Source organism: Xenopus laevis, chromosome 9_10S (assembly GCF_017654675.1).
Source record: "Xenopus laevis strain J_2021 chromosome 9_10S, Xenopus_laevis_v10.1, whole genome shotgun sequence".
Classification (NCBI taxonomy): Eukaryota; Metazoa; Chordata; class Amphibia; order Anura; family Pipidae; genus Xenopus; species Xenopus laevis.
In genome coordinates, this window is record NC_054388.1 from 97,419,448 (window position 1) to 97,435,821 (window position 16,374).

The window sequence follows — 16,374 nt, forward strand, 5'->3', positions numbered from 1 at the left end:
AGAATCAGAGTGGTGCTTTGAGTTCAGTATTTTCTGACTGAAGCTCAAGTTCTTTTATAGAGAACTGAACTGGCTAACTGTGATTTGGTTAATTGATAACTAAAGCAATACCCACCAACAGGCTGCAGATTTTTTCAAAACATTATTTTTAATTTAAAAGCCATTTTGGATCAACAGTGAACTCTAAGCTAATGATAGTTGAGACAATGCCCTTGGTATATAATAACCAAAGGATTCTGTTTGGATCAAGATGTTAAAAAGCCACCTGTACCTTCACTTGTGTGTCTGCTTTGATTTTGTATTACAAACAATATTTGGAAATATAATGGTAAGAAGAAGAAATATGTAGCAGAATGAAGAAAAGGGCAATGATAATCCCAAGGAAACAGGCCTGGGGTGAGAATAATATGTTATACATCAATTGGGAGTTGTTTGTAACTGAATTTTAATGCTAATTTAATAAAACAATATTTTTTATGAAAACAAAAGCCTTGGGACAGTTATCTTTGGATAAAGGATTTTCTTATATGTGATAATAATATGTCCCTGTTTGGATCTCAAATTGACTATAACAAAATCACATACGTCTGCTCAATGACTGCATAAATGGTGATACAAATGGACTGCACTGAGATGTCCTTGGCACTCCCTAATTATTAAAGTGTCTAAAACTGACGTCAAGGGTATATGTGTTATCAGGACTAATAACCCATGTCAAGCAATCAGATCTTCGCTTCTATTATCTAAATTGAATTGGGGTATATGTTGCAACTGCTAATTGTTTGCTATAAATTACTAGCCCTAGGCAAACTTTGTTTTGTTTGAATGGAATATGTGATTTTAATCCTACATAACAAATTACATGGATATGGCGAACAAACCACCTTATAATTTCCCATTTTACCTTCCATCTCTTATAGGAGAACTAACCCCCCCCCCCATCAAAAGCTCCACATTATCTTGCAGGCATTGCCCCTCCCCTCTCCCACCCCATGATGTGTTTTAGTGTTAAAAAAAAACCCTTTTAAAAATTCTGACCCTTAAATGCAAAGACGCACAACGGAGCTCCTGGGCTCCATCTTCCAGATCTTTGTGAAGTCTTTGGGTCTGAATGCTGCAGTTGAAGCAGATTTCTGACTTGGCCCAACTGATGGTTTAGAGACCCAAAGACTATACGAAGATCCGGGAGATGGCGACCGGGAGCTCCGTTTTTTAAAAAATTAAAACGCATTGCAGGGAGGGAAAGGGGGGCAATGCCTGCAAGATTATAGGGGCTTTTGGTAGGGGGGAGTTTAGTTCTTTTTCAAGCCTTCAGCTTTTACGCTGTATCTACCAATAAAAATAACACAAGATTTAATTAGACTTCATGACTTGAGCTCTGCTTTTTGTACAAAAATGGCATCTAATTTCCTAGTCAAACATAATATACTTTTCTGGGGACAAAAATTCCATCAGCGGAAAAATATAGATTGAATCATGATAGACAATTTCTACAGCAGAGAGCTTCATATTCCTGTTCCATAATGTCTATATTTATTGGTAACTCATCTAGAATACAGCAAGTCTAATAAAAATGTATACACAGTATTCCAATATACAGGACATAGCACATTTATAGATTTGCTCACCAACACCACCGAGTGATTATAATAAACGCTTTTGATGGAAAGAGATAATCCGTTTACAAGCCAACTGCTCATAATTCTCAACAGAATAATTAATATCCTTTATTAAAGAACTTGAATATATATCATACACAATCACATAGTAAGACAATTTCAGCTTAAGGGATGTTCACCTTTTAGCAATACAAGATAATTAACGTGGGGAATAAAAGTGCTTTACCATGGGCACCTTCTTGTAACAGTAAATATTGGAAGAAACACTTAGGACGCAGAGATGCAAAATGACCATTTCAAGTTACTTTAACCCCAGCTCAGCTGCTCGAGAGAGATTTTTCAGCCATCGTCATTTTGTGATTCAGTGAAATAGGTCCAGATCTTTCTCTTGTTCCAACTGCCACCCTAAATATAATGGAGAGGAGTAAAAGAATGTAAATTTTCAACAAGGCGCAGCATAAGGGTAACAAAACCAATGAATAAAACCCCTTGATTGGATGCTTGGATATTGGCCTGTAGGACCCCAACCCATCCTCAGGCCCTATTGTGATAGGATTTTTTTTCAGCAATAACTCTGCAGTATTTTGATTTCTTTCTGTTTCTCCTTGGAAAGGTAACATTGTCCAATACACACTTTGTCCCATTAGAACAATTAATGAAAACAGCGCTGCGAAATATGTTGGCACTATAAAAATACATGTTAATAATAATAAAATAAATAAGCCGAGCAGTTGAGATCAGAAAGTTCAAAAAGCAAAAAGAAAACATGCCCCAATACTAATAAAAAAGAAATTTTTATGCTAATATATCACACTGAATATAGGCAAAATCCATTAAGCTTTTTGAGACAAAGACAAAAGGCCATGATCAGGGATCCTGTCATTGGAAAACATGTTTTTTTCAAAACGCGCCAGTTAATAGTGCTGCTCCAGCAGAATTCTGCACTGAAATCCATTTCTCAAAAGAGCAAACAGATTTTTTTTATATTCAATTTTTAAATCTGACATGGGGCTAGACATATTGTCAATTTCCCAGCTGCCCCAAGTCATGTGACTTGTGCTCTGATAAACTTCAATCACTCTTTACTGCTGTACTTCAAGTTGGAGTGATATCACTCCCTCCCTTTTTCCCCCCAGCAGCCAAACAAAAAAACAATGGGAAGGTAACCAGATAACAGCTCACTAACACAAGATAACAGCTGCCTGGTAGATCTAAAAACAACACTCAATAATAAAAAACCCATGTCTCACTGAGACACATTCAGTTACATTGAGAAGGAAAAACAGCAGCCTGCCAGAAAGCATTTCTCTCTTACAGTGCAGGCACAAGTCACATGACCAAGGGCAGCTGGGAAATTGACAAAATGTCTAGCCCCATGTCAGATTTCAAAATTGAATATAAAAAAATCTGTTTGAGAAATGGATCTCAGTGCAGAGTTCTGCTGGAGTAGCACTATTAACTGATGTGTTTTGAAAAAAACATGTTTTCCGATGACAGGATCCCTTTAAGAGTGGAGATTTTCAGACTTTTAACCTAGTTTTGTGGTTCAGCACACAGGCCTGGATTTGTGGGAAGGCCACAAAGGCCAAGGCATAGGAAGACAAGATTTTTAGGGGCAGCATTCTATTTTTTTCAGGAGCACTAGGACGTGCAGCTCTTTAACTCTCCTGTGTGCCTAATCCACGGTGCTCCAGAGGGAACCTGCATATGTGCGTGCTTGCGGGGTGGGGGTGTTCGTGAGGACCCTCTGGCCTAGGGGCAGCCAAATTACAAATCTCAGCTCAGGCCACAAATAACTCAGGACAAGGTCAAAGAACAAAAAATCCATGGCTGTCCATGATAGGTCTGCCAAGAATACAAATTAGCATATACCCCCTAAAGCTCATGCACTCAGTCTAGGCCTAATAATAGAGAATGCATCATCAACTTTTTTGGGTGTCACTTCCTCCCTTCACCAGGATGTGTGTTGTTACTCCCCACTTTATTGTTGTCCCCACTTTATTGCTCCTGCAGTAGGTGCTTTAGTGTGGGGATCTCTGCCTTAGGGAATACCAGACTACATCTGCACTTCATATTTGGGTGAAGTGTCTGGGGCAACCTGTCTCTTCCCTAACTGCTCTGCAGGGAAACAATCATACCTATGGACAGCAGGAGGAGCTCCCATCTTACTTCCCAGCCATGCAGAACTCAAGCAGCTTTATTTGTTTCCCTGTAGAGCAGTCGTCGACTGTGTCGAGATTTTATTGGATTTTATTTTTGCCTTTACATCCCCTTTACTGTTTCCAACTCCAGCTGCAGGGACATAGATCATGGAGCCAGATTTAAACAGATAAAATGGGATTCTATTTGGAGGATTATTTTGCTGCAGCCACTGGTTCTGCAGAGTTGGAGAAAATTTGTATTAAACAATACAAAAACTATAAAATCCACATTAGATTACATGACAACACAGGACCCAGTGCAGTCTGTATATTCTGCAGATATTATTTGACTTGTGCTGTTTCAATAATTTATGATGATCCCTAAGCAGCCAAGACAACACTAAGCATGTGCACAGTCTTGGTCTTGCAAAGATGTTTCAAGGTGGTGACCCCCTGTGGCCAACTTTGAAACATAAATCACTTGTTTGATTAGGCTTGTGGTGCAGTAAGTTCATGTTTATGTTATAGTATACAAAATACAGCATGTCTAGACTTATTCTATTTTAGACTTTACTTCCCCTTTAAGTCTGCCCCCTCCACATTTAAAAAAAATCTTTGGGCGATCCACCTATTTTGCACAAATTTACGTTAACTAAAAACGAATAATCATCCATGAAGAGAACTTACTATAACAAAAGCTGCAGGTCTAGTAGCCCATAGTAAAAAAACAGCAAGTACCATTTACCTATTAGCATGCGATTGTTTGCTACAGATTTCTTGTCCCATACTTTGCCATTTTTACAACTTTATCGTCTTAAAGTGAACTTTATTAACAATGTGCATTATTTCATTATCAGCCCATCATGCAAATTAACTTTAATAAACTGGGGATGGGCTTGTTATCAAATGTGATACTTTTATTTGTTATCGACTAATTATAACAGCTGTCTTTTTTTTCCAAAAAAACCCCCTAATTACTAATGTGTCAAAGCCACTAAAGCAGAATACCTGACATAGATGCGGTTTCTCATCTAAGCTGTGTATCAGTAAAAAGAAGGCAGCTAATAGCTAATATCTCTGCTATGTATAAAGGCTGTGATTGTGAGATAAGCAAGATTAGTCCATAAAGGCTAATGTTCTCATAATCTGTAAGAAAGGTCTCCCATGGTGTAGAAGTAAATAGGACAAAGAGGATTTAGTTCACTATAGTTTGGAAAGGCAATTTTTTCCCTCAGTACATTTCTATATTTTCTAGCGATACATAAGCCCCCAGTGAGTGATAAAGCATCATGCTGTGTGTACTTTTCATTAGTTAATACCATACTAACAGTACAGTATCCTCGTGTTATCAATGCAACAGAGAATATGCATCTCCCCTTGATATCCAGGTGGGTATCAGTAAACAGCAAGTGTGAAGACAAAAGGGAATCAGGAGACAGCGGAGATTATACTTCCGTAGCATCACACAGGAAAAAATAATCACCATCCTCTTTGTTTTACAGAATCAGGAATGAGAGCTTGCAACAAACAAGAGACGGCGGTTGTTAATAATCCAGGCAGAGCTTATTTACCAAAGAAACACTCAAACAGCAAATGAATGTAGGCTGACAGGCTGCTGCTGAAGAATACAGGGTCACAGATGAACACCAAGCACTTGACTATCCCTATTTACTTTGTGTTCATTTTACATGCCTAACATAATAGGCATTATAAAGCAACTGACATGCTCGGTTCCTATTGCAGAGATGCAGTTGTTCTATATTTTAAAATGACAGCTCATCTATCCATCCCAACTGTGCTCTGAAGATGAAGAAAATATTTCCTGCTTGTAGGGTTTATTTCCCTTCAAATGGACAGGAAATTATTGTGCGGACACAATGTTCCTTGTCTGTAGATTTAATAAAGATCAAATGTTGTTTCCTATGCAAATTAAATTGAAAGTGTTGCTTTTTTCCCCAGACATGCAACAATTTGTGTTTTCCCAGTATAGATTAAAGCATTTCTCCAGTTTGCACTCAGCTCTGAGATGACACGCACCATTATGGCCTACAGCCAAAATTCGAAGACGGATTTAAAAAGCCAACTTACATTTTGACAGTCCAAGAGAAAATTCTTATAATAGCCCCCTATATATAGGAAAACTTTTTTTTTTACAATTTTGGGCAAGAAAATGATTAGGGCTCATTTATAAGTTCAGTCGCACTTAAAAAAAAATGCTGCAGACGTAAAAATGTGTCATTTATTTAACTTATTTGCATTCAAAGTCGCTCCATTTACTTTTTTGCATCAAGCAATAATGCACAAGTCTGTTGGATGAATCGCAAGTTGTTGTGTGTTTTTTTTATAACTGAAGCTCCAAGCATCCTTCAAATCGCCCAGTACAAAATATGCAAAACAAAAAAAGGCTAAGTCCATAAAACCTTGAGGTTACCAGGACTAAAGGCACAAAAATTAACCTTGAAATCTTAACACTCTTCATCACTAAACGTCCAGCAGGAAGGGGGGGGGGGAGTACCATTATTCTTCCCCATCCAGCTAAAAGGCATATACTCATATTGGGAACAACAAAAGCCCTCTGAAAAGGACTATTGTCTTTTGTGCCCATGTCAGGGCTAGGATCAAGGGGGAATGGAGCATAATGGCCACATATCCCCCCCAGATAAGTGCTTCAAAATGGTCGTCTGTTGCTCCGAATCCATAAGTGCTAAAGAAAAGATAAAAATAAACACCTCGATAAATATATAAAAATCATAAAAGTGACAAGATGTTGCCCCAGCCTGATTACCGGATTTAAAAAAATTCTTGTCTACACCCGATGCCAAAACTCTGGTGTAAAGAGCAATTGTTTGACTCCTCAAGTGCACCAGCTGAAAATGGGGAACCATAGAGCTATAGCCACCTTGAAGATGGGGTAACTCCTTGAAGATGGGGTACCAAGGGCAACTAGCATCAAAATGTGCCTAAAGAAACCTCAGTAATGAGAGCCAGTAATGATGGCATCTACACTTTCCAGTGCAATCATATCCTAATAAGCATCAAAGTACAAGCACGTCTATGCACCTTTTGGACACAATTGCACCAAATGCAACTACCCCTGGAGGCTCAATTATACTGGACATATGGGGAAAAACACTTTGCATCTTGGCTTAAATACATGCATGGACATTTGCATCTAAAATTGCACTATGCACATTTGTGCGAGTAAATGAGCCGTATTTTGCCCAATAATAATAAGTGGAAAAATTAAGTGGGTTTCCTAGCGAGACATACTAAAGTCATAATTTTGTGAAGAATATTAGTAAATCTAGGCCTTATTTGTTTAAATAAGATCAGATATGTTGCTTGTCTCAGAATAAGAAGCCATATGCTTCTGTAACAAGGAGCAACTCTGGACTCCACGCTGGCCTGAAGCAGCAGTTCCAATGTTGTCCTCATCCCACACCTTCACGCTTACCTTGTCTGTGCTCTGATGAGGAAGATAGCGACCGCATCAGTAGTGCACAGAATGCAATTGTGCTCTCTGTGCAGATAATTTTGCCTTTGCACAAAGTTAAAAAAATTGCTTTGCAAATAGACGACCACCCAGCCGAAAAAAAGATTGCATATTATGTCATTTTCACTAGCGCACACGAGTAAATATCTTATTGAAAAAGCAGCTATTTTTTCCTACATCCAAGCAGGTCTTAAAAATGCACAATGCTGCTCAATTAAAGTTTGCCATGCAATAAACCATGCAAGGAACATATTTATGTAACATTATTTTGGGCTACACAGACCAAATAGGGGTTAATGTCCAGCTAGTGATTAGAGCATGGGCTACATGTGACTCTAATACTTAAGGCAGGGCCTTTGCTAAGTGAAAGAATAAAGGTGTGGCTTAGTGCAACTACAACTCGCTCGGGCTACTGTGCAATACAAAGATAAAAGAATGGATGCCAGGAGGTTCTTGCAGTAAAACAAAGCGATAACAGTTTATCTGTCAGAGACACATGATCCACATGGTTACTTACAAAGTATTAAAACAGACCTCCAGGCAGATATACCTCAAAAGTGGTCTGGATCTCACCCAGTGGAGTGGTCAGGGAGAAAAACCTAAAGCCTGACACCCTATTCACTGTTGTCCCTTCACTGTAGGAAAATCTAGAAGCCTAGGGAAGCTACTCCCTGCTACAATCCTTGATGGAGCACAAAGCTGCTTTTTCTCTCCCTCCTTACTATCTTACTCTCCTAGAGAGTCTATAACAGATTGAATACTGTCTCTAGCTGGCCTCATTCACGGGGTCACTGCTCCCCAACTTGAACACTAGAAGCACTGGTCCCTCTAGGGCAAAATGGCTTTACAGGGCCTTTGTGTACTCAGGCTCAGTGGAAACATCTAGATGGTTAGGACACTAGGAGCCAAAGAGGAAGATCGACCCCTTTCCATACACTACTGTATATTAAAGTGTGTCTGGAAGTGGTCATAACACCTCTTGGCCAATAACAGGGATATGTAAATGTAAACTAGATACATAGGCTTTTGCCCAGCAACTAGAGAAATGAGGAAGGGTAGGGATTTAAAGCCATAGGGGCAAATTAACCCTATGGGTCCCTACATTTATGTCATATATTATGACATGCCTGCTGATTCCGGTATCGCTAAACAATATCACGACAAGATACATCATGCACACCGCTGCAGCTGGTGCAAAGTCCATTCATATGGATAAACTAGCACATCCAGCCAGTGCGACTAGTAGAATACTAATGTGAATAAGCACTTTACTTTCTAGCTATGGTCATGCTACGGTTGGTCTACTAAGGTTTATGTTATTAATATTATGGAAAACTGTTCCCCAGTAAGTAAAAGTACACTGCAGACTCCCCCTCCCCACCCAAAAAATGCCCTTACAATGATTCCCAAACAAGGCTGTCCAGCTGAAGACTTACAGGACACATAGAGCCCTCCAAAGCATTTTTATGGCCCTCAGTTTGTGGGATCCATAGACATAATTTTACATGACCATTTTTATATAATTTAGCCCTCAAACGTGGCTACTTTTATATTATGGGCCCAAAATATGGAAGATGTTGGACAGCACTGATAAATACCTTTGATGTCCAACTTCTAAGTAGAGTTGTGGGTTGATTATTTGACGCACATCATCTTTAGAGGCTGAACTGCATTATATTAATATGCAAAGCAGTCTATAGCTGCCATGGGTTCCATAAAGATTCTTGAAAGGAAGTATATGGCCCATGGGTCTCAAAACTGACAGTTGAATTAACTAGATAATGACGACTCAACATCCTCCAGATGTTTTTGATCTTTTCTAGTAGACAGCCAGATGCCCATTACTGATCTAAACGTAAGTCAGATGCTATGTTTAGCTAAGGGCAGCTATATATGCAAGCTAGAAATCTTATTATTTTTCTCTGTCCATCTCTGCCTCACAAATAATTCTCACTGCAAATTCTATTCCACTACAAACTGAACTGGCAAATATTTCCGGAGCATTATTTAATGATTCAATGTCTGGAAATCAGAAATGAAATATAAAAAAGAACATAGAAAACGTTAGATGGCAAATATTCCACGGGGATTTGGGAGACTGTCCCGTGATTTCTATCTCCACTTATTATGTTATACATGGTGCATTCTGTATAGTAATTCTCTCTGTACATGGGAATGGCTTCAGGCATCTGTCATATCAGCACTGCTGGTGTATGTATGTATGTATGTATGTATGTATGTATGTATGTATGTATGTATAAAGCACCTTAATCTTGTGCAAGGAACAGTGACATCTGCACACAGTATTGGCATAACAATTATCCTCTTAATTTCCAGAAGAAAAGAATAGAAAGGTGCCTTTTATGAAGTGGAATGGCTTATAGTTCTAATTAGTGTATCCAAATTGTTCCTACAATCCTTTTAGAGCATCCAATATAGTATCTAGGGATTGACAGTGTTTCACCTTTCACTTTTGAAATGGTTTCAGACATCATTCGTACTGGCTGATACATCAGATAGAAAGGGGTTGGATGACTTTTTAGCAAGTGAGGGAATACAGGGTTATTGAAGATAGCTCATAGTACAAGTTGATCCAGGGGCGATCTTGGAGTCAGGAAGGAATTTTTTCCCCCTTTCAGGCGAATTGGAGAGGCTTCAAATGGGTTTTTGTTGCCTTCCTCTGGATCAACTGCAGGTTATATACAGACTTAAGGTTGAACTTGGTAGACTTGTGTCTTCTTTTAACCTAACTTAACCTAATATATTAATATGTTTCATAGGCTTGAGGTCCAATGACTGCACCTTTAATAGCAGTATCTTTGTTTATCTTTTGAACCTTTTGTACCTAGGATGACAATACTTTCCTTTATGTCTGTGAGTACAGACCTGCACCATAGTGACCCACTATATATCAAACAAGGGAAAGTTGTGCTCACCAGTAGTTTTTAAAACCATTAGGCGGGGGTGCAATGAGGCTGTGACCACAAAATACATATAGACAAATACAAGAGTCCTCAGCACTCAACCCATTATCAATATATTTAAGACAGAGACATTTTGTGCATACTGCTACTGAAAATGCCTTTAATCCCTTTAAACAAAACAGGGATTGTTTGTCCATATATTGCAATATATTTAAGCTGGCCAACTACGTCACAGTCATCCCATATCTGGCCAGTCCTACACTCAATTTTATCTAATTCATTAATAATTCTATTACTTAATTATACATTTTACAAAGGGACTAAGTTTTACCTGCAACTTACTTGCTGCTTTCAAAGTAAAACTCCCAAACTTGAAGATTTACTTTGAAAGCAGCAAGTAAGTTGCAGGTAAAACCTAGTCCCTTTGTAAAATGTATAATGAAGCAGTAGAATTCTTAATGAATCAGATGAAAATTAAGAGTAGGACTGGCCAGATATGGGATAACTTTGACGTAGTTGGCCAGCTTAAATATATTGCAATACATGGACAAACAATCCCTGTTTTGTTTAAAGGGTAAGGCATTTTTCAGTAGCAGTAAGCACAAAATGCCTCTGTCTTAAATATATTGATAATGGGTTGAGTGCAGAGGACTCTTGTATTTGTCTATATGTATTTTGTGGTAACAGCCTCATTGCACCCCCGCCTAAATGTTTTAAAAATTAGTGGTGAGCACAACTTTACCTTGATAGATATATATATATATATATATATATATATATATATATATATATATATATATATATATATATATATATATACACACACAGTTATATTTAAGTTATATATCCAGGATTTGGTTCAGGATTCAGCCTTTTTCAAAAGGGTTTTGGCTGAATTCAAGTTCCTGCCTAAGACATAGAGGAGGGGCAGGCAATATTTGATTGACAGCTGAGATTTTTAAATGCGTTTACAACAGCTATGAATGCTTTAATAAAAAATAGAAATTGGATTTCAAGTTCGATTTGAAAAGGACTTTTATTATACAGATGTTTATGTCTGGGTGATAGGTCCACTTTAATCCTAATTGGCATTTGCAAATTAGGGTTTGTATTTGGACAAATCTGTCATGAAGGATTCAGCCCAATCCCCAAATAGTGGATTCAGTGCATGCCTAAAACATTCCTGCTTAAAGGATAAGTAAACCTTTCAAATAAGTGAATGTAACACGAATGAGAGTGCTATTCTAAGCACTTTTGTAATTAACATTCATTATTTATTTGCTTTTTATTCCAAGATATCAAAGGATACATGTGCTTATAATAGGAATTCATTTTGTTACATGTGTTGATAATAGGAATTAATTTTGTTTCAACAGCACCACCTGCTGATCAGTTTCCGACCAGTCTCACCACCAGATAGTCAAGGAAATTGTCAGGAGAGAGAAATAGGGTTGCTCTGATGTTCTTCTGCTTAGGAAAAAATAGAAACCTCTGGTCAGACTGGTCGGAAACTGACCAGCAGGTGGCGCAGTTGAAACAAAATGAATTCCTATAATCAACACATGTATACTTTGATATCTTGGAATAAAAAAAATAAATAATGAATGTAAATGACAAAAGTGCTTAGAATAGCACCCTCATCAATTTTGCATTCACTTATTTCAAAGGTTTGCTTATCCTACAGTACCGTACAGGACTCCCATACACCAGTCGCAGCTTGCACCAACAGTTCAGCAGACACAAGTGCTTCAAGCACAAGGCTCATTTTTGTTCTACCTAGTTAACAATTCATGGGGGCAGGTGGAATGTGGGAGTAATCATCTCACATTGTGCCCAGTTTATTAGCAGAGTGGAAATGTATTCCCCTGTAGTAAATGGTAAATTAGAAGCCCCTACTTTAACTAGAGACTGAATGACTGATAAAGAAGAAGGAGCTTACCTGTATGCATGCATGTAGTTGAATACACTTGAACCGGCTACATAGGACACACACAAAATTGCTGCCACTCCGAGTGACATGACAGCAAGCCCGCAGAGGATACAGAGCAAAGCTATTCCACTGACTGATATCACAATACCTGGCAACAAACATAAAATAGATTGGAATCATTTATAGTCAATGGAGAAATATTAACCAGCAATCTACTGTCACCAAACATTTTACTGCAGAGCAAATGGGTTTTAACCAGAATGTAGATGAGTAAAATAGAGAATAATAATCACTGCAGAACTTTGTTTAAAAGCCAGATCCATTGTGAACTCACCATCTTGACATGTGCTGATACAGAAAGACCAGGAGGTCATTTTACTGATCGGCAAAGCTAAACTGTTTATTAAAAGCTGTTTACTAAGAAGCGATGTGTTGTTTAGTGTGAAGGTGAAGAGGTTAAAGGACAAGGAAAGGCAAAAAAATAAAATCCCATTTTTATTTTCTTTAATGAAAAAGAAACCTATCTCCATTATACTTTAATTAAAAAATGTGTACCGTTTTTATAAGAAACCTGACTGTATGCAGTGAAATTCTCCCTTCATTTACTGCTGTGGATAGGAATTGTCAGATGGTCCCTAACTGCTGAGCAGGAAACAATCATACTTATGAACAGCAGGGGGAGCCCCCGCCTTACTTCCCAGCCATGCAGAATTCAAGCAGCTTTGTTTATGACGATCCCTAAGCAGCCCAGACCACACTGAGCATGTGCAGGGTCAGGCAAAGATGTAAAACAATGTTACAAGATGACAGCCCCCTGTAGCCAACTTTGAAAGCATAAATTATTATAAATAATAAATAAATATGTTTGATTAGGCTTTGTGGTGCAGTAAGTTCATGTTTATATTTAGTATACAAAATACAGCATTTCTAGCCTAAAGCTGGCCATAGACGCAAATATCCGATCGTACGAATCTAGGATTCGTACGATATTCGGACCGTGTGTGGAGAGTCCCGACATTTTTCGTCCGGCGGAGATCGGTCGTTTGGTCGATCGGACAGGTTACAAAATTTCTGTTCGCTCCGGGTAATATCTCTGCGTGTATTTCCGATCGTACAATTTTCAGAGGGAGACTGTCACTAGCTTTGTCGGACATAACTATCGTACGATTGCTGTCAGGGGCAGAACATCGGCTGCTCTGTTCTTACTACTTCTGAATGGTATGACTTTGATCTTTATGGTTAGTGGCAGGTCGGGAGATGGGAAAGTCCGAACGTATGTTGATTCGTACGATCGGATCTTTGCGTCTGTGGCCAGCTTTACTCTATTTTAGATGTCCCTTGTCCTTTAATCAGGGAGTTAATGTTCATTCTGTACCAGCCCAAACAACATGTCAGCCGTACATGTAGAACGTACATAAACAATGTCATGCTGTGGCCGTGCGCTCACACTGTATTTCAGCATCAAAAACAAATATTTTCAGAATGGAGTAATACGGCAATAAAATCCTTTAATGGAACTGACAAGTGTTTGATGCAGTTGTTTGCCACTTAATGACAAAATACTGTACACCCACTTTATCACGCTATATAAACTAAGTGGGAAAATATCTCTATTTGACAGGAGAGTAAAAGATACTGGAAAGAAGATGCCTTTTCATGTGTTATTTTGTGTTAATTTTTCCTTCTTTAATATTTCTTCAAATGACAGCATAATGTATATAATATTAAGATCTATGTTTTAGGCACACAACTTGGGCATCTGCAAATAGGGGCATGGGGGGCACTTGCCCCCTCCTGGAATTTAGCATATCTCACAGCCCACTTTAACAGATTGCTGTTTAAATGTCCCCTATTGCCTTGCAAGTCCTCAGTTGTTCTCAGCAATCTGCTTATTGAGAAAAAAATCTAAGATGGCTGTGCTCTCCAATGTGGAACACATGGCCATCTTGTTTCTAAAATCCTCTCAATTGTACTCTAAGCTTTAGTTTGTATACTACTATTTGTAGGGCCCTCTAATTCTATTGTACTCTGTAAACCTTTGTTTGTCATCCACCATTTATTCCCTATTTGTTATAACCAAGGTAAAGAACTGAGTATCTTGTCGGCGCTATATAAATAAATGATAATGATCTTGAATTGTTTTACAGGAGCCAGTCAGTTGGAGGCAGAGAAAGAAACAAGCAGCATGGAAGCAACAGGGGAGAAGTTTCCCAGTATAGGGAATGCTTTCAATCTCCCCATTTATGAATTCATCTTACTGGAATGTCTGAAATTAATGTCTTGCCCACTGGACATTTTTCAGTGATCTCAGTGGCTTCTCTGGGGTTAAAGAAGTGCTCATTGGTCATTTATACAGTGATTATACTGGCACGTCTGTGATTAATATGCAGATTATCTATTTTTGTAGTAATTATACTGGCACATCCCTGGTTAATAGGCATATTATCCATTTTCCTCAGTAACTATACTGGCTCGTCTGGGGATAATATGTAGAGTATCCATTTTCTGTAGCAATTATAGTAACATAGTAAGTAAGGTTGAAAAAAAAGACACATGTCCATCAAGTTCAACCTTTTAGTTTTTTTGAATCTGCCTAACTGTTAATTGATCCAGAGGAAGGCAAAAAAACCCATCTGAAACCTCTCCAATTTGCCTCAGAGGGGGAAAAAAATTCCTTCCTGACTCCAAAATGGCAATCGGACCAGTCCCTGGATCAACTTGTACTATGAGCTATCTCCCATAACCCTGTATTCCCTCACTTGGCATTTAGTGATTATACTGGTTTGTCTGGGGAATGTTTTGGCAAAATGGGTGTGGCATTCGGTGATGTTTTTGATGACTTTGCCCCTGCCTGAAATATTTGCTGCTGATGCCTATTGCATACAGAAGTCCAAAGAAAGTCATCAATGGTGGTAAGTGGGCATTTTAACCAGCACTTCACACATTAGGGGTAACATAACAACAGATGCCAACTTTAATTTAGAGCAGCCAATTAGTTGCAGGGTCAGGTAAATTAACACATAGTTGTAGAACAAAAAAAAAGAATGACCCATTTGAATTGCACCCTCCCACCAGACCTGTCCTTATTCCTTTAATTAATGATTTTAAAACATAACTTTTATTGTTGCTACATATAAAATCATCAAAGTTAAAATATTATATAGTTAGGAGCGGAAAGGAACATTTGCTGTAGGGGTTACAAATTAACAGACCATATTCATTACTGCAAATAACCACCTGCCTATTCATTTATTCCCGAAGTCCCTAAGCATCTATTGGTAGTGTATTATGGAGTCATAAAATAAAGGAATAAGGACAGGTCTGGTGGGAGCGTGCAATTTAATTGGGTCATTCTTTTTTGTTCTACAACTATTAGTACATGGCATCTATTGATTGGTTGCAATAAGTACTAAAAATAGTGTAAACTTAAAGAAGGAGGTAAGGAAGAATTACTTGGGGTGTCATGCTGTTATTCATCCTTTAGTGGTTGTATTTGCTTAACCGCTACCACATACCAGCGCCCCACTTCTTAAAAAAAGAGAACTAAAACCCTAAAAAAAATTTAATAATTTATATGATGATCTTATTGCACCAGCTTAAATTTTCAGCATCTCACTAGTAGTAATGATCCAGGTCTTCAATGTTGTCACATGCTTAGTGGGCTCTGAGCAGCTTGAGAAGCTAAGCTTAAGGGTCGTCACAAATCCTGAAGCAGAAAATTAGGTTTGTCTGTCATTTAAAGATATATATTCTTGTGGATGATGTAATCCTTTCGTTTTTAAGTAGTGTAAGGTTCACCCTCAGAGTGCCGGACCTTCAAACTTTCACAAATTGTAGATATAACAGAGCAATTCTACTTTTCCTTTCCATTATTGGTCAAAAACAAGAGCAATTCTTCATTTTTTTGTAAAATAAAGTCGTAATTCTGCACCAATTTACAATCATTATTGTTATTTGCACCACAGACTTTGTTAAATGAGACGCCAATTATTTGCAGTGCCTTGTGTCATACATTGAAACCTCAGTTTTACATCCCCTGATTTAAAGTTTTCCTGCATTTTTTTATGGTCCCACCAATATATAACCTTGAAAAATGTAAAATGTGGGTTCTACTGTATTTCTGAAAAGTAATTATAACCATTAAATGTAAAGCTAGAAAGTTACAAGCAGAACTAGAACCTTAAAATAATGCTAAAAGTAACACAGAATTGAAGGGGTGCTGGAAATGCAACTACACTGGAGCCCAAGATCCTCAAGGGTGCCACGG

General features: G+C 38.2%; 1 protein-coding gene across 2 annotated transcripts in view; it reads right to left on the reverse strand.

Moving 5' to 3' along the window:
* Positions 1 to 1,702: 1,702 nt before the first annotated feature.
* ldaf1.S (lipid droplet assembly factor 1 S homeolog) overlaps positions 1,703 to 16,374 on the reverse strand; it is a 28,882-nt gene continuing 14,210 nt past the window's right edge. Inside the window, exons 4-5 of one of the 2 annotated variants that reach the window (XM_018237479.2) lie at positions 12,117 to 12,255; positions 1,703 to 2,024 (exon numbers count right to left, since the gene is read on the reverse strand). In XM_018237479.2, coding sequence (XP_018092968.1) covers positions 1,937 to 2,024; positions 12,117 to 12,255 — 227 coding nt within the window. In that variant the 3' untranslated portion in view covers positions 1,703 to 1,936. 2 annotated transcript variants of the gene reach the window in all.